Source organism: Semicossyphus pulcher, unplaced genomic scaffold, assembly GCF_022749685.1.
Source record: "Semicossyphus pulcher isolate SPU_LCO1_2020_fin unplaced genomic scaffold, fSemPul1.0.p SCAF_17, whole genome shotgun sequence".
Classification (NCBI taxonomy): domain Eukaryota; kingdom Metazoa; phylum Chordata; class Actinopteri; order Labriformes; family Labridae; genus Semicossyphus; species Semicossyphus pulcher.
The window spans coordinates 10242972-10267222 of NW_027211681.1; the positions used below are offsets into that span (position 1 = coordinate 10242972).

Consider the following 24251-nt stretch of genomic DNA (forward strand, 5'->3'; position numbering starts at 1 on the left):
GTGATATGTAGTGTAAAAGCAGCTTTGAGTGGTCATAAAGACTAGAAAAGTGCTATATAAGTACAGGCCATTTACCATTTCTGGTTTTTCATAAGACAGGAGGAGAAAAAATGTTATTGTTATAAAATGAGAGTGATTTAATACCTTTATCATAAGTTAATGGAACGAGGGTTAATCTATGGTAAAACATGAACCACTTGAGGGTTCATTAGTTTCATTATTTAAAGGAGGATAAAGGAATATGATACAAACCTTCAGTCTTTGGGACTTCTCTTGCAGTAAAGAGGAGGTAGGTGGAGCTGTTTTTCGGTTTGATAGTTTTGATTCTTTCATACCTTTGTGGATTGAACTCTATGCACACATCTAGATGTTTCCACTGCTGCAGCAGGCTCGATCTGGGCCACATTAACTTACATGGTTACCCTGGGGTACATTTGCCCAACAGGTTTGGTCTCAGAGTCTCATAAACCAAGCTGGTTTTCTTATATTGTAAAACTGTTGAACCCATGGTTTGCAGCTTGTAAGTTACGGCTGAATGGTTTGAAAAAAATGTGGAAAGAGTATGCACTATATAAGAATAATATCAACTGCAATATTAATGGCACTAAAGAAGAGAAGTATGCATTTTTGTTTTCTTGCCGAGGGTTAAAGAAGAGAGGATTGATCCTAATTTCATATCTGACTATTAAATGTGGCTCATACTGCACCACTGACTTTCTGGTTTCTCTAATACCAAAATTTAAAACAGACATATAACGAAACAAACAACACAGAGCTTAGCAACTTTCAGTTTGTTTAGTCTGTAAAGTTTTTGCATATTTTGTACATTTAAAATTGTATGTTTTGTGTACTTAAATATGATGCTTTTCAAGTTGGATAATTACTGTACATACATATGTTGTATATGTCAATTTATTATGATAACGCTAATTTAAATGCTGGTATGGTATGATGTATAATTTAAGACTTATTCTATGACCATCGTCTTTGCTCCGATTTAGAGGCTCCTCATTGGCTGATCGCTGTTGCTATGACATCGCAGTAGACAGACGCTCCAGAGTGATGCATTGTGGGATACACACAACAGTTATGTCGAAGATGCTTTGAACAGAAAAGATCTATTTAAAATCCATATGATTAAACGCAAACAGAATGAAGGTTGGTATCAGCGAATTATTTCAAAACGCCGGCAGTACTTCCGGTTTTATGATTACAATGTTTGCTTCAGTCAACTAGCTAACCTAGCAACAAGCTAACGGCGGCGTCAATAAGGCCACTTGTGGAAACGAAGCTAACGTAGTGTTACTTTTTACAGTGGTTAGAGTGAGTTACTTATACCAGTTGTCTTGTGTGATATAGCGTTTACTAGAGACTACTCACGACTTTCGTTTTAGGTATATTATTGTACATTTTTTTCAACTAAGGTGGCAGGATAAACTATTCACCAATACCATTTATTTTGTAAAGACAGCAGGAAAACATACTTTTTAGCCAGCTGAAGGTTGAAACAATCGTAACACAATGAATCAGAGTGTTTGTGGGCTCTATTCTGCCTGCAAATAAGATATAAAAACACGTTTTGTCACACTTAGGGAAAGAGGTAGCAAAAATATTCTTAGATGATTGTTACTCAATAACTGTACAGCCCCAATGATTTTAAATTAAAATCTAAGATAGTGGGAAAATGTTGAGGGACAGAAGGGTTCCCAGATGCACATTATGTTAAAGGGACAATTTTTATTTATTTATTTAGGGTTACATTTCATAAAGTTGAGACCAAGTAAAAAAGAACAGCTGACTCCCTAGTTTGGCTCAAACTCCAAAAAACAGAATACATTTCCCTTAATGCAAGAGTTTTTGTTCAAATGTAAAGCCCAAACCAAGATTATTCAGTGATTTTCTCAGACAAGCTCATTAAGATGTTACACCTGTAGTACTTAACTACATTATTCCATTTTACAAATAAGATTGGTGACCCTCAAATACACACAAATTTCTCATATCTGTAATTTCTGTTTGTCTTTTTTCTAGAACTCACTTCAAAGATATTCTTTGTGTCCACAGAGCATTTTCATCCTCGACGACAAAGCCTGGGAAGGTTCTAGCCTGCTGTATAAGTGGCAAAGAACCCTTGGTAATTACATCGCTGTTGCTGGGTGAGTAATCATATTACTAGAACATGTAGTCTAAAGAAAACTGTGTAATAACCTGCTTTTCTTGTAAATGATTTCTATAAGCACATTACCTAAAATGAATGAATTTTATCTCTAATCATTCAGACAGGACAACTCAGTGAAAATTTTTGATCGACATGGACACAAGTGGACTGAACTCAACCTTCCAGGGTTGGTTTAAGAAATTTTTTTGGCTCCAGTATTCACTGATCAAAAGCCTGTTTCGTTACACTTTCTCTTCTTCTTCTGATCCTCCCAGACGCTGTGTGGGAATGGACTGGGATAAAGATGGGGACATTTTAGCGGTGATAGCCGCAAAATCCAGCTCCATCTACCTCTGGGATGCAAGCGTCAATAAAACATCGCAGATAGAGAGCGGCATGAGGTATGACAAGCGTGCAACACATTTAAAGATTGGCAACTTTTTACACAAGAGTAGATGAAATTACTACTGATCACTTTTTAAACCCTGGATTGTTTGTTTCGACAGAGATCAGATGTCCTTCATCCTGTGGTCAAAGTTGACTCCGCTGCTGGCAGTCGGGACAGTCAAAGGAAACCTGCTGATCTACAATCAGCAGACATCGCGCAAGATCCCTGTACTGGGTAATACACATACAACAACAGCACTGATAGTTTTCATGCTTTTGTCAGCCTTCTGTTAGTATTGATAACATTTCTCCACGGATGTTAGGTAAACATACAAAGAAGATCACCTGTGGATGCTGGAGCACTCAGAATCTACTGGCTCTGGGTAGTGATGACAACACTCTGAGCGTCAGCAACCACGAGGGGGACACCGTCAGACAGGTACACAGACATACGCACAAGTTCATTAACTTTGAGGCATCAAAAACTTTAGTGTCACATTGAAATGTAACTGTATATTTAAATCATCATATTTTCCTGGAAGATTAAATAAGTACAACAGTTACATGTGCTTAAATGTCTATGAAACATTAAGAGCAACCAAAAGTGCTGCAAGTTGACTGAAGCTGGTCACATTGTGTTTCAGAAAAAAATGAACAAGTACGAGCTGAAATGGGTGTCATGACAGCGCAGTATCAGTATGTAGAGAAGAAAAATAAAATGTCATCTCTTATTTTGCAGACAACGCTTCGCGGTGAGCCTGCTGAGATTTGTTTTTCTGTGATGAAGACTGATGAAAGGTCCGGTCTAGGAGAGAGCACTGTAAGTTTTATTGTTGGTTTCTGCATTGTTTCACCTACTTTGATTTATCCTTGGTCTTCTTTTATGCATGCCATATAATTTTACTTGACACATTTTCTAAAACATGTTCAAATTCAAGTGTTTAAAGTTGAGTGTCACCAAATATTTACAATGATTTATGTTCTTTTATTGTAGAAAATGTCATGTTTGACCTTGACTTAAAGTATTTGGTGGCACCATAAGGCGATAAAAGGCAATTGTGGACGCATACGTCCCAGATAACCGGAAGTCTACGGTTGGCTCCCTTTGTTAAGGTCGTAACTCTCGATTTTCCTCACTGATGGTCGCTTCTTCTCCTTCAGGTGAGTGTGTCTGTGGACAAGAAGATACTGATGCTTTTCAGTGTCAATGACCCTGAAAACCGGATAGAGTTGACCTTCCAGCGCCACTATGGAAGCATCGTGTCCTACCGCTGGTACTGATCACACACTGCACACCCTGAAACACAGTCATTGAACCATAGCAGTGAGATATTTGTGTTAAAGTTAGTTCTTCTCCTCTGTGTGTCTCTTTCAGGTACGGTGATGGGTACATACTGATCGGCTTCTCCCACGGGTACTTTGTGGTTATTTCCACTCACATCAGGGAGATCGGGCAGGAGCTCTATCAGGCTCACAACCACAGAGACAGTCTGAACAGCGTGGCCATCTCACCTGTTTTAAACAAGGCTGCCTCCTGTGGGGACAACAGGTATGCCCAATGCTTTAAACAGCACAGACTTTCTTTTTTTTTTTGTGGAAAAAAAACTGAAGCCTTGTGTTTCTTGTTGCAGCATAAAGATCCACGAGCTGTCTGAGCTCAAAGATATCAGCAACGTAGTGCGGCTGGATGATGAGACCAAAGGTGAGACAGTCCTCTTTTCAAGCCGAACTCTCAGGATTTTCCTGAATGCACCACCCACTTCTCATTCATCTGCCTCTCCCTGTCCTGCTCCTCCAGGTCTGGATCAGCTGAACTGGACTGATGACGGACAGCTGTTGGCCATTTCCACTCAGAAAGGCACGCTCCACGTCTTCCTGACCAAGCTGCCCATCCTAGGTGGCAGCTTTGGTACCCGGCTGGCCTACCTCACCTCCCTGCTGGAGGTCACAGTTTCCAACCAGGTGGAAGGGGTAATACACACGCACACACACACTTACAGTAATACATTATAAACCTACTTAGAGTGGGACGTTTTCTTGGAGAGAGAATGAGGAATGTGTTTGTAAGAAATTAGTTTAATTAAAATAGGGGTGTACAGTACATGTAAAGTACTGCACTGGGCCTGCATTGTGACAGATGTGGGTTTAGTTTGCTGGTTAACACCTTTGCTTTGGGTTGTGATTTTCAGGAGAGTCCTGTGACCATAGACGTGGAAGTAGAGCCGACTTTCATTGCGATGGGGCCGTACCATGTGGCTGTGGGAATGAACAACAGAGCCTGGTTTTACGCCTTGGTAGACCACAAACCTGGTGTGTGCGTGTGTGACAAAGTAAACCATGTTAGGTGGTATGCTGGTATTTGTTAAATCTTGTGTGAGGGGATGAATAACCTGAGAGTTTTTGTGTCACTCAGGTTTTAAAAAGATGAAGGACATTGAGTATTTGGGGACGATAGCCAGCATGTGCCTTAACTCGGACTACGCAGCAGCTCTGTTTGAGGGGAAAGTGCAGCTTCACATGGTGAGGGCTAACTCAGCAGGCTTCAACATTTACTGTTTTTATACCTTTACTTTAAGCGTGTGCATCTGTTTGTATGGGTTTAGATTGAAGGCAAAGACCAGGAAGAGAAGAAGCAGATGAAGCTGTTTCCAGATGACGACGTAAAAGGTCGGATCATTTGCCATGCTCTCACCGCTGACTTCCTCTACTACGGCACTGATGTAAGGCTCACCACATCCTCTTGTCAGGCAGTTTTAGCAGGAAGTAATAGGTCAACCCCTCTGCTTTAAGCTCAGGTGTTTCCCCAAGGTTTTTCTGCAGCCTTGTAGATGTAAGACATTGTCTGCTAAAGCTAAGCTATTTCACAATAAAAGCTGCTTCACAAACAATGAATAGGAACCAGACTCTGATGACTGATATAATAGTGTTCCTCCATGTATTAGCACTCTACTGTACTGTCTCTCTCTGTTTCTCAGTCAGGTAACGTGGTGTGTGTGTTGGTGGAGGACTGGAAGACTGTGAGCACCTACAGCCACCTGGTTGGTGTGAGGAAAGTCTTCCCCGACTTGAACGGCACCCGGCTGGTTTTCATTGACGACAAGAGTGGAGGCTTCCTGCTCTCCCCTGCAAATGTCAGTATTAATGATGATCTAATGAGGACTGTTTGTGTCATTGCTTCAAGGAAACAGACTTCATCCTTAATTTCAGGGTGTCAAGGGCTGCGCTTAACTATTACCACCTGATCTGGAGTGATGTCATCTATATACTACGGGTTGATATGTATCTAAGTATATGTCTTTGTGTGTGTGTGCGTGTGTGTGTTTCCAACCCAGGCTACAGACTCCTGCTTTGAGCTCCCAAACTTCTCTCCCACCATCACTGGAGTGCTGTGGGACAACTGGCACGCTGACAGAGGAGTGTTTGTTGCTTATGACGATGACAAGGTCTACACCTACGCGCTGCATAAAACCACCATATATGGTGAGGGCAGCCACACCATAACACACTCAAACACAAACTTTTACCGAAGCAGGATTTCATTATTAAACTTTATTCCTTCCTCTCTCTCCCTCTGTCTGCCCAGGCCCTCGGGTGGTGTTGGTGGGGAGTACCCCTCTCCTCTTTTCCCAGAAGCCTTTGCTGTTGCACAACGGAGAGCTGACGTGTCAGACGGCCAGCGGAAAGACCAGTGAAGTGTCTCTGAGCACACACTCCTTCCTCAAAAACTCAGCCGGCAAAGATTCACCACCGGATATCAGCGAGCAGCTCGCCAAGGCACTGATGCTCAAGAGGTCAGCCATGGTTAACTTAAAGATGCTCACTACTTACTGCCTTCTAAGCTAACAGTTTTTGCAAAATTTCATTAAAGTTCAAAAGACTGCAGAAGTAAAACATGGCTCTCTTCTTCTTTGCTGTTGTCTGTCCAGGTTCCATGAAGCCTTGGATCTGTGTAAGTCTGCAGGCAGTAACACAGACTGGGCAGAGCTAGGAAAAGCCTGTCTGGTGCACATGGAGGTCGAGCTGGCCATCCAGGTGTACCGCATGAGTGGCAACGTGGGCATGGTCCTGTCTCTGCAGAGCATCCAGGTACAACTCAACACACACACCATGGTTCATATTCCTCTTCATGACACACACTGACAATTCTGAAACACCTGCCCTTCTCCTCTCTCCGTCTGTGTCTGTTCAGGGTATAGAGGACATGAATCTACTGGCAGGCCATTTGGCCATGTTTCTTGGCGACTACGACCTGGCCCAGGACCTCTACATGTCCTCAAGCTGCCCAATCGCTGCTCTTGAGGTAACGCATGCACGCACACAGTGGTAAAATGTTACGGCAAAAACTTAAGGTTGTTCATCTCTGAGCGTGCATGTGTTTGTTTGTGACTCAGATGAGGAGAGACCTGTTGAATTGGGACAGCGCTCTCATGTTAGCCAAGAGTTTGGCAGAAGAACAAATTCCCTTTATATCCAAAGAATACGCCGTCCATCTGGAGTTTATGCAAGTACACACAAACACACCCACAGTCAGCAGTTATCATCAGAGTTTGCAAAAATACACACTCTCTTTAACTCTGCTTAAGTACAGTAACAGTATTTGTCCTCCCCATCTCTGGTCATCTTGTATCTACACTGTATCTAAACCCCTCTCTCTCTCTCTTTCTCTGGCTTTAGTGGAGACTATGTGAATGCTCTTGCACACTATGAAAAAGGCATGACATACACTGTAAAAGTAAGTGCAACATATTGGATCTCTCTCTGATGTATTTGAAACTGCCTGCATGATAATTACACATTTTGATATAACTGTAATTGTGACTTTGAAGTCCCTCCTCATCATCCTCTGTCTCCCCCTCACTGTGCCGTTCAAGGAGCATAACGAGGCGTGTAAAGCTGGAGTAGCCAGGATGTCCATCAGGATGGGTGACATCAGGAAAGGAGCCGCTCTGGCGACTCAGCACCCAAGTCGAGTCCTCAAGAAGGAATGTGGAGCCATACTGGAGAGCATGAAGGTACAGAGTCAGCCTTTCTGTTTGTGTTTCAAAGGGAACCTTTTGATGTGTTTAATGCGTCTAAGTCTTTTTTGTTCGTGTCTTCTTCTGTGGTTTTCATTTATCTTGCAGCAATTCTCTGAAGCCGCTCAGCTCTATGAGAAAGGCCAGTATTACGACAAGGCTGCATCTGTCTACATCCGTTGTAAGAACTGGTAAGACGAAGAACACACACCAACACTCAGACCTGCAAGTTTCTTTCCTCCTTTATACTTGACTTTATTTTATTCCACTCAGGGCGAAGGTGGGGGAGTTGCTCCCTCATGTATCCTCTCCTAAGATCCACCTGCAGTACGCCAAAGCCAAGGAGGCGGACGGCAAGTAGGTTCTTAGTTTGAATGTCTGTCACATTGAAGATAAAGAAGCCATTAGAGGAGGAATGTAATGTGTACATTGTGCACCAGGTATAAGGAGGCAGCTCAGGCCTATGAGAGCGCAAAAGACTGGGACAACGTGATACGTGTGCTGCTGGACCACCTGAACAACCCAGAGGACGCTGTTCGCATCGTCAGGGAGACGCAGAGCATCGACGGAGCAAAGATGGTAGCCAGGTAGGACACGCTGCGATATCAGGGGGCTCTCTCTTCTAAGCGATTCTGAGGATGCACCTTTACCTACATTCAGGATCATTACTTTGACATTTTTATTTATGAATGACTTTGACTCAGAAAAGAAAAAAAAAAATTCCTTCTGCTTCTTTTTTCCATTTGTGTAAGAAACCGTTAACTCATTGCAATATGTGTGTCTCAGGTTCTTCCTGCGGTTAAACGACTACGGCTCAGCCATCCACTTCCTGGTTCTGTCTCAGTGCAACGATGAGGCTTTCCAACTCGCTCAGCAGCACGGACAGATGGAGGTCTACGCTGACATCATCGGTTAGTCTGTGTGTGGCAAAGTGTATATAGACCATATAGATAGCTTTACAGTGTGAAACATGTATTCTGAATGTGTCACTTCATCAGGTCCCGAAGCGACGCAGGAGGACTACCAGAGCATCGCTCTCTACTTCGAGGGGGAGAAGAAACACCTACAGGCCGGCAAGTTCTTCCAGAAGTGCGGCCAGTACAGCCGAGTAAGAACTCTCCCTTATTAATTCTTATTGTACGCTATTATACATGTTCAGTTATTTACTCGCTGTGAAACATCGGTGGTTTCAGCCAGTTTTCTTCTTTCTTCGTGTCCACGTCTCTCAGGCCCTGAAGCACTTCCTGAAATGTCCCAACACTGAGGACAACCTGGCTGTGGAGATGGCTATAGAGACGGTGAGAGCTGTGTGTCACTGTTAAGCTAAATATATCAATGTCTGTACGAAATGAAGTGGAAATTAAATTTTGGATGTATTTCAGGTGGGTCAGGCCAAGGATATCTCTCTGACCAATCAGCTGATAGATTACCTGATGGGAGAGAGTGACGGCATGCCAAAGGTAATCTATCCACTAAAACATGAAAGACACAGTCTGTGTCCACCTCACACTCTCTGATGCAGAGTTCTGCCACATTCATTGAAGCTCCACATCCTAACATAAAGCTGCAGCACTGTTCCTCCGTGTGAATTCATTGAAATATGAATTCACAAGTGAGAGTGCAGTTGTCGTTGAGTTGTTTACATCTTTTTCCTCTTCCCAGGATGCCAAGTACCTGTTCCGCCTGTACATGGCGCTGCAGCAGTACAGGGAGGCTGCTCGCACCGCCATCATCATCGCCAGAGAGGAGCAGAATGCAGGTACATACACAAACCACATATCTTTAAAACAAAAGCATTTGTATTTTCTGTGCTAATTTCTTCCTTCACTTTGCTCCCACAGGGAATTACCGTAACGCCCATGACGTGCTGTTCAGCATGTACACGGAGCTGCAGGCCCAGAAGATTAAAATCCCCTCTGAGATGGCCACAAACCTGATGATCCTGCACTCCTACCTGCTGGTCAAGGTCAGTACGGCTGACTAATGCTAATGACTGCAGACAGAGTTTCTGGAATATAGTGTCCTCCAGGATAGTTTACCTTCTATATGAAACGTAGGGTACCAACAAATCCCTGTCATCTTTAAACCTCCTCAAACATTTTAGACAATGACAGGAGCTTATTGAAAAATATCTTCCGTCTAAAAGACAAAAAAGCCTGATGGGCATGACATCTTCATGATAAAGGTACTCAAACTGAATGTTACATAGGAGTAACAATGCTCTTGACTCTGTATGTGTCATTATGTAGGTCCACGTAAAAAGGGGAGACCACCTGAAAGGGGCGCGCATGCTCATTCGTGTCAGCAACAATATCAGCAAGTTTCCTGCACGTGAGTCATGCAGAATTTACCTTACCACAACTTTAACCTATTGCCTCCTTCTGATGTCATCATAGTGAAGAGGAACACTCACCCGCGTTTGTGTATGTGTGTAGATGTTGTTCCCATTCTGACGTCAGCAGTCATCGAATGTCACCGTGCCGGACTGAAGAACTCGGCCTTCAGCTTTGCTGCGATGCTGATGAGACCGGAGTACCGAAATGAGATCGACCCCAAGTACAGGAAGAAGATCGAGGCTATGGTTCGGTGAGAGACGAGATCATCCACACTTTGCCTCCTGCGAACAGTTTTCAAACTCCAACACCCATCTGACCATCTTCCTTATGAAAATATACTTTACCTAATCAGTCCCACTCTTCTTCCACTTTTCCATCTCCTGCTTTCTCTAAATGTTGCCTTTTACTTTTCTACATCTCTGTTGCACCACAGACGTCCAGATACATCGGAACTGGAGGAGGAAACTACTCCATGTCCCTTCTGTGGCTTCCAGCTGCCACAGAACGAGCTGCTGTGCATCTCCTGCAAGAACAACCTGCCCTACTGCATTGCCACGGTACAAACACACATAATAACTTACCTATTAATACACACAAATACTGGGAGTCTTTTACACAAAATAGTTAACCCAGTATGTTTATTATTTGTACCTCTCTCAGGGTCGTCATATGCTGAAAGAAGACTGGTGCATGTGTCCGCACTGTGAATTTCCCGCTCTCTACTCACAGTTCATTCTGTAAGTATACACGTGAAGTCAAATTCTATAACGTGCTAACTTTAGACAGATTCAGGCTAACTGTATCCCTGTTTCAAATGATTCCAGCGCAGATAATTTCACTGAGCCGTTTGTGTGTGCAGGTTGCTGGAAACGGAGGCGGTGTGTCCCATGTGCTCTGAGACTCTGAGTGTCAAACAGCTGAAGAAGATCTCAGATTGTTCCAGTTACCTGCAGACTGAAGAGCCGGATCAATGAAGAACAAAACTATCATGTATATAAAGTCCAATTAAATAATTCAAAAGATATATTGGATGAAATGAATGCAGCTTTTAATTTTGTATTATGTAATGAGAGGAGCGATTTTGAAGATGTTTGATATGTTAACAGACAATAAATAAAAAGTTTTGTATATTCAGGTGAAATGTTCACTGCTCATAAGTTTGTTGAAACATACATATATATGATATATATGTTTTATATATAAGATATATATTATATATAACATATTGTTACATTTAATTTGGACTGAAATGAATGCCATTTGTGTAAAAGTATATTTAAATATTGTCCTTTTCCAGAGTAGAGCCATTTCATCTCCCTGCAGTTTACTGACCTGTAAAACCTTTATTAGTTTTATCGCACACTTTAACTGACACCTCTTTTTAGTTTAGCAGTTTAAGCCTCATTTCTGGCTGGCTTCATCATGATGATGACCTGAGTTGAATGGACTAAATTAGTTAAAAGCAAATTTAGCACTAAATGCAACTGTAGAATAAATGCTGAAGCTGGATATTTTCTCTATTTTGGGTTCATAAGTTAAATGAGCGATGAAATGTTTTTTTAGATTATTTTTTGGCCTTTTATGCCAATTGAGAGCGAGGACATTGGGTAGTGTTGGAAGCAGGGGAGGAGAGGATGGGGGATGACACACGGCAGGGGGTGAGAGTGGGAGTCCAGCCCGGGGGCCACTGCATTGAGGACTGTAGCCTCTGTACATGGGACGCCGATATGACCACTGAGCTAAACCGACACCACATTGCCCGTCACTTTTTAAGCAAAAATTGTGAAATGTTTCAGCTTTTGAAGTGGCAGGACATCTGCTCCCCCTGTTCAGATATTATAACTAACTGAACATGTTTGGCCCTGGTAAGTTGTTCTGTTCTTATGTTTTTTTTCCTATTTCTTTCATAGACCAAATGTTAAATCAAAAACAATATATGGAGGAATTATAATAATGACAATATTTGTATCTAAATTGAATCTACTAATCTCAATCTGAAGTTCTACTTTACGGGACATCCTCACCTGAACGAGAGTTCGTCTTTTGAGTTGCTACTTTCTAAAAATGCCTGTTAGATTTTCAGCTTCCTGGACGGGGCTATCCTTTCTCCTTTCAGAAAAGAACGCATTAAATAAATCTCAGACACTCATAAGCGACACATTTCTCTATTAATTTTTACAAAATTGCAATGTACAGGAACACAAGTGCTAACCGTAGATCTAAAGCATTGCTGTGTTGTAGAAGTGGCAAAAGGGAACAGTCAGGTACATCAGAGTCACATTATTTAGAGCCCCGACACCTGCATCACGAACTGATGATGGAATGCACTATAAACCTGATGAAACACATTAGAGGTGTATAAACATGATAAAGGGTGGAACCAGCTGAATATACGCATCATGAGCTCAGTATGGAGACACTCTGATGGAAACACGACAGGAAGTTAAAAAAGATATTTCTCAGCAGGGCGTGGTCGGAGTCAAGTGCTTGGATGTGGTCTGATGAGTTACCTGCAGAGTTTAAGAACTTTACTTTCTGACGATCTTTAAAGGATCTTTAGGAAAATGTTACAGTCTGTGAGGGCAGAGGAAGGCGGACCTCTGTCATCTGTCATTTCTTGCCCTTGCCTTTCCCCTTCCCTTTGCCCTTCCCAGAATCCTCCTTCTTCTCTTTCTTTGTCTCCTTGGTGGCTCTGGCCTTCTTCTGCTGCAGGAGGAACAAACACAGACGAGATGTAAACAGAGGAAAGTAGAAGAAGACGGCCTTTGGCGTGATAGTTATCCCAATCTGAATGCTCTTACTTTGATCATAGCGTCTGCTTTGAGCCCCTCCCCTTCTTCCTCAGATTCGTGCACCTCGTTGTCCGCGTCCTCTCCTCCCAACTCTGCCTCCCCCCCGCCACCACCACGGCGGCCTTTCTTCACCACTTGCAGGGAGTACGGCGTCAGGTGGACTTCTTTGTTGTAGGCACGTGTGAATGCTGCTTTCACCTGAGAGGGGAGGGACAGAGAGCCACAATTTAAAAATACGTCAGGGATAAAGTGTGTGTGGGAAAAGCAGCTGTGCTACAGTTCCTCAAACATAACTGTCAATCACTGTATCTAATCAGCCAACTACACCCGCTCCGCCTCCTGCAGACCTTAGAGTCCAGTTTGGAGTAGGGGTCTGGCTGTCCGCCCCACACGCTGATCTCCATGATGCTGTCCACGTCCTCCCTAATGAGCTGGTAGTCGTCCAGCAGCTGCACGGCTTCGCTGGCTCCTTCCGCTCCTCTCCTCTGAAGCGGGCTCAGCAGCGCCTGTCGCAGGTAGTGCAGGTAGTCCAGGTTCACCGACTGCCTGCTGCTCAGCGTCCTGCAGGAGACGAACAAATAAAACACTCAGGTAAGATTAAGTTTGATATTGAAGTATTTTAAGAAAGTGATGAAAGCGTGCTCACTTTAGACCCATGTGTGAGGACAGCTCCTGCACGATGCGGGAATGTTTGCTGGTGGACGAGTATTTGCCGAGCCAGCTGGGAAAGGTGGGGAACTGACTCATGTAGCCTCTCATCAGCTCGCCTGGTAGCACGCTGGCATAGATGGCCTACGAGACAACACACAGAGAGTAAGTTAAGGATTTAGTTTAATAAGTCTGTTTATATTTTACAAAAGATGAACAAAAAGTCTTTCAAACAAGTAAATGCATCACAGATTAGATATATATTCAAGAACTGTCACAGAGGGATTACAGGAAGACATTATGATAAATGTTGTTTACCAGAAAATATTTAGTTTGCAGCCTAAAGACTGATTTATTGTTCAGCTTGAAGCATTAACACAAACTTCAGGCCCTAAGCACAAAGCAATAACTTAGATGCAACACAGAGCTGTAAACTACAGTGCAATTGAGATACCTAATGGAGACCACGTCAGCTATTTATCTGTCTGAAATGTATTTAATAATTCAATGAACACATAATTACTTTGAGATACACAGTTGAGTCGAGACCAGGCAAACGTTCCCATGATTTCTCTGTATCATGAATGTGAAAGAATCTCATGTGTACTTTGAGGTACATAAATAAGCATCCTTGGGGAGTATACAAGTAACGGCGTTATGTAATTAGGATTAGGAACATCGCAGTACAGTGCAAGTTATGTCTTCCAGCTGTCATTATCCAAGAACTCGACATCTTATCTAAAGAAACATTTACAGGTAAGACCAACGGCTAACGTTAGCTGCACAGAATTCCAGAAGAAGATTTTGTATTGAAGTAATCCAAAAGTAACTGAAACTAATCAGTTATGTTACTTAAAATTGTGATACTTGGATTAGGTTACTGATTACATGTTTTAACAGGTGATTAGTACCTGTATCTGAACACATTTTAAAGTAACTCTCCCAACACTGTTAATAAGGCAGGTAGCAGTCTAATGTGGCACATCCATCAAGTGTTACTGTTGTCCTGTGTAGAAAAAGGCCACTTGGCACATTATCATACAAGCATGATTCCACCTTTACTTCTGCAGTGTGTGTGTGTTTATATGTGTGTGTGTGTGTGTGTGTGTGTGTGTGTGTGTGTGAGTGTTACCTGGGTGGGCAGCAGTGACCAGTTCTGCCCTGAGCGGATCCGTCTGTCCACCAGGTCTCCGTCAGAGATCGAGTCAGCAGTCTTGCTGAGCAACACCAGGTGGGACTTTAGATCACCTCTGTGAGAACAGAGAGACAAGAAATAAAGAGAAACATTTCAGGGATAGTTTTACCTTTTGGAAGATATCTTCATTTGTTTTGTTTTCTCATCGAGAATTGAGAAAATCAACACAACTGTCAACGGAGCCAAAGCCAGAAGGCGTTTAGCTTAGCAGACCGGAAACAGTTTGCCTCTCTCACCCCGCAGCTTTAGGCCGAACATGCAGGTAGTTCTCTTGGACAAAGAGCGGTGCCAGCGAGTAGTCGTGGAAGAAGAGGTCAGACTTGTCGAGGAGGCTCATGTGAGCAGTCTCGTCCCCTGCGGCAAACACCTTCCGACAAACGTCAAACGGCCCAATCTTCATGTCCTTGCGGGCTTTAGCTGCATCAGACTTGCACTGGTCATACGTCATCACCTTGTCTCTGGCCGACCACATGCTCAGGTTGTGGATCACCTGGAGAGAAATCAGCGCGTTAGTGAGAGGGGAAGAATAACCATGGTAAGAAATTACTTTAATGTCTGTGTGTTTTTACCTGACGGACATCCTGATTGGAGGCCAGGATGATTTCATTCAGAGCTGGGGGCGGGATCTTGATTCCCTCCTTGAAAGCGATTGACATCATTGCTCCCTGTAAAATGTCAAAACAAAAACAGTGAGTATGTAACAGACAGATGGTGCATGTCATATTATAAATCAGTATATAAATCTCAGCTGTCATCGCCCACGAGTGATCTTCATAATCCATTTAAACCATGATATTTAAAGCTGCTTGTGTGTGTGTACCTTGATCTGTTCCAGTCGCGGCCTCTGGAAGCGCAGGTCGAAGCAGTAGTTGGCCAGCGACCTGATCTTCTGGTGGTTACGATCGTTACACATGCAGATGATGGGAATCTTTGAACTTCTGATCAGGCCGATCATTTCCTACAGAAAGCAAAAGGTCAGGATCGAAGGTGATACATCATTTTCAGTTTATGTAGAAGCTGCAGTATCGGTTAACTTGAATGAAGTTGAAGTTAAGCGTTTATATTTCCATAAGTGTAATAATAGCAGCCAAAACAGGTCACTCTCATGAATGCTTGTTCTAAATGTACTGTTGTCTTGATGTCTTGGCTCTGTTTTTTTCTTTAAACGCCCCAATTACTATTGTAAAAGTGAAGATTTAACACCTCTCCAAATATACAACTACATTAGTGTAGAAATATGTTACCTGGATTCCTCCACGGTCCTCGTTTCCAGCCATACCATCGATCTCATCCATGATCAGGACGTGTTTGCTGCTCACTGTCTGAGACGTGCCTGCAAAAACACAAAACAGTTACACACACTTCATAGTATACCCTGCACTTGTAGACGCATAGTTTTTAATCGCACATTTAGAGTGAAAAATGTTTTTACAAGCCTACAAACTTGCTGTTTGCAGTTTGACAGTATTGATCTGTTAAACAACAATAAAAAATGAGGATTCAAATTTACAAGATTGTTTGTTAAAGCTCAAAAAAAAACATAAGCATGAGTGAAGCATTGTCCAAGAGCCGCCAAACATGTGCTTCCAATCGTATATATAAAAAAGGTTCCTGTGTTTATCAATAAAGTCAGATCTGTAAATGTTAAACAGACGGTAACACAGAGTTTAAATTAAAATGTAAGATCACCTTTGTAGAAGGTCTCGATGCTGGTGTTGTTGAGTGACTCTGCAACGACCACCTTCAGGCTGTTTTTGCTGCGAGTGCAGCTGGCGTTCATCTCCACGTAGCTGAAGCCCAACTCCTGCAGATCGACACACAAACAAAACAAGTGAAAAATAAACTCCGATTAAAGTAAAAATGTTACGTAATTCATCCAAACTGGGAGTTATAACAGTGTCTGGTGAGAATGCATGGTTAATACAGAAACTGTTTTCAGACTGACCTCGCAGACGAGGGCAGCTGTGGTGGTCTTCCCCACGCCCGGAGGTCCAGACAGCAGGGCAGCTTTGAATCCTGATCCATCGTCTTTCCCTCCAAACTTACCGAACCTCGCTGCTGCACAGACACAAACCACACGAAGCACATGCTCTTTAAACACAGATATTTCTCTGACTGACCAGAACAAACTCTTGTATCTAGTTTTAAATGATTAAAACTGTAAGGTAAGCTACCTGCTGGTTTTGAAGGGCCCCCGCTGTGGTGTTTGTGCCACTTCTGCAGCCAGCGTAGCAGCTTATTGGCACAGCTCTGGTCTCCCTGCTGGCCAAGCACAGTCTTCAGAGAGCGCGGGCGGTACTTGTCCACCCACAGCAGGCTGGTGCCCTCCCCAGTCGGCGAAGGTTGTGGGGCTGATGATGACGAGGAGGACAGGCCCAGCTCCCTCCGCGCTGTGCTACCTGATCCTCTCCCAGGTGGAGTGCCGTTATCTCTCGCCCTGGAACTGTGACCCTGAGACAGGCCAGTCTTTGACGGACTTGGGGTGTGAGGGGACCGGGAATTACCCTTTGAGGGAGAGATCTTCTGGGCTTTGGGGGTGCTCTTGGTCTTGTTGTTGGGGGGAGTCCTGGTCTTTGAGGCTTTGCTCTTAAAATAAGAAAACATTACAGGATGAAAATGCCCATCAAAATAAAAATCATTGTTATGCACATGATATAATGTCAGTTAAAGACCAACTGATACTGAATCATATTATTTCTGATAGATTAAATCAGTATTCATAAGAGCGATATTTCACTTTACATTTCACCCTGTGTCTCTGCAACTGTCAGACTGTTGTGTCTTTTTGTTGCTTGTAGCAAATTAAATCTGTTTTTGGCAAATCCAGAAGGTATTGAATCGAATTTGGAGTCTGGAAAATCTAAACTACATGAAATGTCTTTTTGCAAAGCCGAGCGTCACTAACTTCCATCTTCTCCACAGCAACCCATGCAGACAGGTTGGTAATGTCTGAACATACAGATCTGATTTGATCACTTAAACATAACAGATCAGTCTGTCTGATCTGATTTGAGAATCGATTCTCGGTTGGAATGCAGCTGAAGGAAGCCTAAAAGCCAGACAGCAGTCCATTATCTGTAACCCTTATCCTGTTCAGGGTATCTAAATTGGGCGGAAAGGTGGGGTACATCCTGGACTGGTCGGCAGTCAATCACAGAGCTGACATATAGAGACAGACAACCTTTCACACCCACACCTATAGGCAATTTTAGAGTCACAAATTAACCTTACAAGTAGGTACAAGACTGTGGGAGGAAGCCGGAGACCGCGGAGAGAACCCACGCATGCACGGGGAGAACATGCAAACTCTGCACAACTTTGCTCAAATTGGGGTTTGGTCTAGCTGTGAGGCAACAGCGCTAACCACTGCACCACCTTGCAGCCGCCAGACAGCAGTTTACATCACAACACATTGAACCTCAGTATCAACTGACTCTCTGGCAATTGATGCCTTTTTAATCGTCTTGTGTTTCACCCTGGCTTGCAAAATGAGGATTATTTTCCTTTTTTTCTCTTCGTTACAAAAAAAAAGAAATAATAAAAATAGCAAAAATATAACTGAGTTTAAAAATGGATAATGTTTGGTATATAAACTTGACTTTAGAAGATTGGTTTTGACATCTTCTGGGTTTAATTGTTCCCCTGCTAATGGAACCATTGAGTGAAGAACATGAGAGCTGACCTCAGCCTCCGCAGCGATCTCGTACTTGGACTTCTTTCCTGGTTTGGTTCTGATCAGCTCCAACAGACCGTCCTCATCCAGGATCTTTGTACCCAAACTCTCCGCCTGCGCATGAAGCAAATTGTACAAAATACTGTATTATTAGATGGATGAAAAAAGAAAAAAGGGAAAAGGGTAAATATAGGAAGAATAAACTCTCATATTAGTGGGATTATAAAGGCTTCCAAATATATGATAATAATCATTCTCTCATTCTGAGTTTGTTAATGTGGATCACGTTGGCTCACCTTCTCAAACTTGGACACCCCGCTGTCTCTGCCCTGCACCAGGTAGGTGGTCTTCTTGCTGACGTTACCCGTCACTTTGCCTCCGTAGCGTTCGACGAGGGCTTTGGCGTCGTCCCTCTCCATGGACTCCAGGACCCCCGTCAGCACAAACACACAGCCCTCCAAACAGTTCTCCGCCCCCTGGAAAACACAGGCAGACACACAACAAACAGTCATTGCTCGAGAACACGACGCGATGGTTTAATGATAGGAACAGTCTGAACGCTGACGGGTGTTACCTGTGGGATTTCCTTGGAGCCCAGCGCTCGTGGTCCGTCTCTGTTGAGGAAGTTCCTGTAAGCTGAAGCGTTGGCTTTCTTCTTCTCTGGGTCGTCGGGACTTGTAGTTGTGCGCTGATCAGATCCAAAACAGAGACGAGGAAATTAAACGTGTTTATCTTTTTTTCAGTTTTAAATAAATTGGTTTACGCTGCCCATTACGACATTGTTACACTGCATTTTGACACACAAGTCAAAGATCTACCTCACCTCTGGTTTCTTGGGAGAAGTCTTAACTGCGATGGGCGTGGTTCCTGCTTTGGGTGTGAACTTCATGTCTGAGCTTGACGAGGCGATTGGCTCCTTTTTGGGAGAGATCTTTATTTTTTTGGGCGAAATTGGTGTTTTGCCCTTCGGTCCTTCGTCCCTCTCTTCAGCCTTTTTCTTCATAATGGCCAGTTTGGAGCTGGCTTTAAGAGGGGAGGGGTTCCTCTTTGGAGACGGACTGATCACATCCTCCGACATGCTGCTGCTTTGTTTGGCCTTTGACGTGCTGGGAGTAGGGGCTTGTTTTTCATCGGAGCCTTTACGAGCCTGGATAAGACACACATACAGAATAAGATTAAGCAACTGGTTTACATAAAAGTGAAATGTATTTGTATTGCTGTTGCTTTAATCACCTTCTTTGCTTGAGGCTCCTCGTCCAGCATGGCCAGTGTTCTGGCAAACTCCTCGTCCTCATGGATCTGCTTTTCCAGCTGAGCGAGGTCGGCGTGAGGGAGAAAAAGCATGAGATTGGACAAGTATCAACAATGCGAAGCCACTTAATTTTCTGCCATTTGACAACTTTTCACGTTTCAGACGTTTCATCACGGGAGAAAAGTAAAAACAGCTACAGCATTATGTGGAACAGCTTACCTCCATGTCCTCGTCCATCTGCAGCTCTATGGCGATTTGCTCATCAGTCAACTGATCATCTGTGTCCTGCGTCGGCTGAGGAGAAGATGAGTTTTTACAAAGTCAATTTGTTGCAAGAGCATCCTTATTTTATACTGTAATAAAAGACTGAATTTAAAGGTTTGTAAAGGGTTGAGAGTGTGATGTTCAGCAACTCATGATGTTGACGGTTTGGTTGAAATAACAGTGGATGAGAAGAATAGAACACGGGATAATTCATTTACACTCACAGCCTTTCGTTTGGTGCTGGCTACAAGCTTCTTATCTGATCGCTGAACAGTCCCACCACCGAAGTAGTCGAATACTGAGGTGGGGGTGTGTTTGGGTTGAGGAGGCGGAGCTGACTTAGGAGTGACAGGCACAGGAGACTTCACTGCAGTTTTCCCCTGTGTAGAGGAGGGCCTGACAGGAGACTTCATACCCGCTTTGACTCCTGGACTCGAACTATCGGACTTTGTTGGTTTGGACGTGCCGTTCTGCTTGGGTTTAGAGACCTCCTTCAATGACTGAAAGTTGTCACTGTCTGAGTCTACAGCCAGAAAGAAAAATCCTGAGCAAAGACGTATTCAACCTAATTTTACATCGTCATTGTGACAATTAACCACAACAGCATTTTCAGTTGTATGTATGTCTGCTTAAAGGTAAGAAAAACCTTCGTCCCATTACCTGTTTCAGAGACATACTGCACAGGATCCTTTTTGGGAGGGGGCTCCGGCTTGCTTGTTGTTTTTTTCTCTTTGGAGGATTTGTTTGCCTTCCTCACTGGTTTCTCATCCTCTGAGTCTGAGGACAGACAAACAAGATGCGCAATGAAAAAAAGGCAGGGAGGATGAATTATGAGTCAAGCTTTGGGTCATAGCTCATCACAAAGTCCCCAGTCTGTGCCTCTCACAAAGGGAAGCATATATCTTTCGTAATTTAAAACAATGTTAGCAAAGTTTTTACTTTTCACTACATGTTGCAATATTTGTTTTGTTTTGTATACTATCTATACTTGATAATTGCATGTCTACTTAAGTGTACATCTTTATTGTGTCAAGAAGCTAACAGATATAGTATGCCCTTTCCTTTTGATTTGGGTTAAAAAGAAGAGTCTCACAGCAGTAGAGTAGTTTTTGGAACAAAGAGGATTCTGGAAACCACCGAATCATCTCGGTTTTCTTCAACATTTCAGGCAGAGAATGAATTAAATGCAACAACACAGAAAAACAGAACAGTAACTATGACTTTATTGTATTGAGGACAAAAGAGGCACAAACTGGGGCAAATCACAAAGTAACAGTCATGGTACAGGGGAGTTATGTAGTAGCTCAAAACCATACACACCTGATTCTATGATGGCATGCTTCTTTCTTTTCTTTTCACTGTCCTTTTGTTTCTCCTCTTGTTTGGAGCTTTTCACCTGAAGTGTGTAAAACACAATTAAGCCTAAGCCTGAGGAATGAGATGATGAAAGAGAAGAATCATTATAGATAAGGGACAGAAGATGAATATAGCGCCCTTGCCTTTGAGGTTGCTTTCTTTTTATTTTTCACTTCCTCGTCTGAAGAGAGAGGATTCTTCTTCTTCTTCTTCTCCTCTGTTTTGATGTTTCCATTGGGGGCTGGTTTCTGCACGACAGGCTTGGCTGCAGTCGGTGCAAAGAACCGCCTAATGTCCTGTGAGCACACAAACATTTATAGTTTGCAAACTAATTACAACACCACGGAGGGATGCTGCATACAGTCAGAGTACACAGATTACAGCGCTGCACAGTTATCCACGGTGCTTGAAAGTTTATGCTCCGCAAGGATTTCACTTTTAGACCTTTTTTTTTTTTTTAAGGAATAAGCTTCATTTAAACTTTATCAGCAGCAAAACTGTAAGCAAATAGCGTACTGTTTCCCTTGTTGAACTTTCACTCACTAACTTAAATTCGTATGTTTACCATTTTTTAATATGTATCTTTAGCTAACACTGCGCACTTCACGAGCAGTGAGCAGGTTTTACTTGATAACAGGATTATCTCCGGGTCATTTAACTCCGGTGTTTAATCAGACAGCTTGCAGTAAGAGCAAAAAAATAGTTGAAATCTGGAACATACCATTATGAACACGTTTCCTCGCAGTTTACGGTCAGGTTAGATGTTAGAAAAGTAATGAAACCCTTCAACGGGTTGGCGCGAAGCTGGAGTCTGTTGTCGCCCGGAGATGACGCACGGCCGGTAGTTGGTTTGTTTTGCGTCGTGTGCGTCACTCGGCGTGCGTTTTGTTTTTAATGCGAAAAAACAATTTACGCTGAACAAAAACACAAAACAACAAGATTTCAGTCAAAATATGAGCATTATACATTGGCAAATAAAAAAAAATAGAGAAGAAAGGGATTACGGAGAAAGTAAATAGGTTAATAAAGAGTAAATTAAAGATTTATATTAAGCCTTTGAAATATTAAATGCATGCAGGCCTTTACGAGAGACAAAAATATTTATAAAATTATTATGACAAATCAATAGTGATCTTGTGTGTCTTTTCTTCAGTATAAAATTTAGAGTGACAAAACTTAACACAATGATCAGATTTTGATTAAAGGAGGGATGTCTATTTGACCACTTGCAATGTAAATAGACCTATGTTGTTTTTTTAACCAGGGGCCTATACTACGAAGCGAGTTCAACAGTAGATCTCCGTACCTGAGGTAAGTTAACAATTTATAAAAGTATTAACAGCAAATTTCACTTATTCAATGATTAAGAGAATATTATTCTTACTAAGATGTGTGTTTAACTAACTCTGACGCAGTACCATATTTTTTTGTAGTGATGTGTAGGTGGATGTACGACACAGAATTACTAACATTAGAAGAAAACTTCAGTAAGTCTTATTTCCTTCTTAAAAATATGAAATGAATAATTAAAAAGTCCGTATTTATTTCTCTCACTCTCTTGTACCTTCATGTTTTTGTTGCACTTCCACAATAAGTGACCCTGAGGAGAAATGAGACTCTACATCGAGAGAAGACCAGATGAGAAAGATGGATGACCACAGGACCAGCTGGAGAGCGGTGGTCGCCTTTTCTTACAGTCAGCCCAATAAGTGATCCCCTCACTGAGATTACCAACAAGTTTAAAAGTTATGTTATGAAGGACAGGAACCAACCTGACGACCCTCCAACGGCTCAACCTCCACCGACAGCCCCACCCTCTCAGCGATGAGGAGCGCCCCGGCCCGACCACCACAGAGGACGTTGTTTCGATCATCTTCTTCTGTGCGGGTGGGTTTGGGACGTTCCTCACACACCAACAGGACGTCACTGACAACTCTTTGCATCTTCAAGGAAAATACGGACAGACCAGGATGAAAGAAATAAATCTAACAGTTAAAAGTATTTTGTTTGTTACTGTATTTACATATTCTTCATCACCTGAAGAGTACAAAGCAACAAATACCAAACAAAGTTTATCAATATATCTTTATACTGTCAAAGATGATCCTTATCTTTAATGTATTATTCGAAAATCCATTGTAGTCTTTAATAAAATAGTTAATAAAATAGTTAAAGTGTAAGTTATGATTTGTACATTTGGTTTTCATTAGACTCAAAGAGTTTATTGTTACAAGTGTTAGATGTCAGATAAGTTGGTAAATGTACAGTAGGTATTGAAACCGAATGAAACCGAATATATTGTTTCAGGAAGCATTCTAGTTTCTCAACAGCTGCAAGTTGGGGTTGAGCATTTTTGCCATCATAACTATTTAACAAGAGGTCAGTTAACAGTTTTACTTCAGTGAAACTTCACAACTATAATTTAGTGTGACAGTATGCATTTCATTACTGGTAACAAACAAAGTGGGGCTACTCAGACACTGCTGCTAGCAGCACAAACAAACCAAAAACAACTAAAGAACTTGTTCTGGACTGGAAAAAAGAGGACACAGTCCAAAAAGAGTACAATAGTTAATCGCAGCAGGTTTTACATAATGTATTAAAGTTTACTACTCATCCTGAGCATCAGAAACATCTGCACCGTTAACTGGCTGTTTCATGCATCTTAATGCATTTTATTGAGGTTTTATTGGTTTGTTACTTTAAGACGCAAACGTGTATTCAGTAATGTGCACCATATAAACTAAAAAAACATAAGGTCATGAAACTGTATAATTGAGGGTCCCTGAAGAGAAAAAGGTCACATTATTTTGCATTATGCTAATAGCCCCTCTATATATATCATTTTTATCAACCGTGTCCACCCAGGCAGTGTCAGCCTCAGCGCTGAGACTCTTTAGCAGGGACCATAAGTAATTAAAGATCTTCTCTTTTCAATATCAATGATCTGTTTTACATTTAGTTAAGACAGAAAATGGAAACAGATATGGTTGTATTTGAATAAAGAGATATTTTCCATGTGCATTCCACAGGCATCAAAGCTGTAGGATGTCAATATTATCCATATACAGTTTATAAAGTACTGTTTACAAGACACGCACACAGCTTGCTAAATAGACGAGCTTCCTATTCTCTAGACATGTGTAGATGTGTGGTGCAGCAGAACAGAGCCTCG

General features: G+C 42.4%; 2 protein-coding genes across 2 annotated transcripts; one reads left to right on the forward strand and one right to left on the reverse strand.

The window, feature by feature from the left end:
• The first annotated feature begins 1072 nt into the window (after positions 1-1072).
• Positions 1073-11026, forward strand: wdr19 (WD repeat domain 19). The gene is made up of 36 exons (XM_069665616.1): positions 1073-1158; positions 2065-2156; positions 2280-2345; positions 2434-2559; positions 2665-2780; positions 2869-2984; positions 3285-3365; positions 3707-3819; positions 3921-4094; positions 4177-4247; positions 4344-4516; positions 4735-4855; positions 4959-5065; positions 5149-5265; positions 5521-5676; positions 5878-6025; positions 6129-6336; positions 6472-6631; positions 6735-6845; positions 6937-7046; positions 7220-7277; positions 7417-7557; positions 7669-7751; positions 7834-7917; positions 8001-8147; positions 8347-8471; positions 8559-8668; positions 8790-8858; positions 8943-9020; positions 9223-9319; positions 9402-9526; positions 9810-9891; positions 9996-10146; positions 10330-10453; positions 10557-10633; positions 10756-11026. The coding sequence occupies exons 1-36, from the start codon at positions 1153-1155 to the stop codon at positions 10868-10870; spliced, it is 4038 nt and encodes a 1345-aa protein (XP_069521717.1). The 5' UTR covers positions 1073-1152; the 3' UTR covers positions 10871-11026.
• A 1028-nt stretch (positions 11027-12054) lies between these two features.
• On the reverse strand, positions 12055-21881 carry rfc1 (replication factor C (activator 1) 1). The gene is made up of 23 exons (XM_069665744.1): positions 21798-21881; positions 21220-21372; positions 21041-21116; positions 20381-20497; positions 19945-20243; positions 19676-19750; positions 19438-19515; positions 19028-19351; positions 18779-18892; positions 18501-18680; positions 18214-18318; positions 16706-17117; positions 16477-16589; positions 16221-16335; positions 15776-15864; positions 15352-15489; positions 15101-15196; positions 14768-15021; positions 14469-14586; positions 13335-13480; positions 13036-13249; positions 12698-12886; positions 12055-12602 (listed from the first exon to the last, which is right to left on the reverse strand). Exons 1-23 carry the CDS (start codon positions 21798-21800, stop codon positions 12507-12509), a joined length of 3504 nt encoding a protein of 1167 aa, XP_069521845.1. The 5' UTR covers positions 21801-21881; the 3' UTR covers positions 12055-12506.
• Positions 21882-24251: the final 2370 nt, after the last annotated feature.

Coding starts and splice junctions, on each gene's coding strand:
- wdr19 (XM_069665616.1), top strand. Junction 2,346..2,433: donor ACTGAACTCAACCTTCCAGG/GTTGGTTTAAGA, acceptor TGATCCTCCCAG/ACGCTGTGTGGGAATGGACT. Junction 8,859..8,942: donor TGGAGATGGCTATAGAGACG/GTGAGAGCTGTG, acceptor GATGTATTTCAG/GTGGGTCAGGCCAAGGATAT.
- rfc1 (XM_069665744.1), bottom strand. Junction 18,893..19,027: donor CTTCTCCCAAGAAACCAGAG/GTGAGGTAGATC, acceptor GGATCTGATCAG/CGCACAACTACAAGTCCCGA. Junction 12,887..13,035: donor ACTCCAAACTGGACTCTAAG/GTCTGCAGGAGG, acceptor CTCCCCTCTCAG/GTGAAAGCAGCATTCACACG.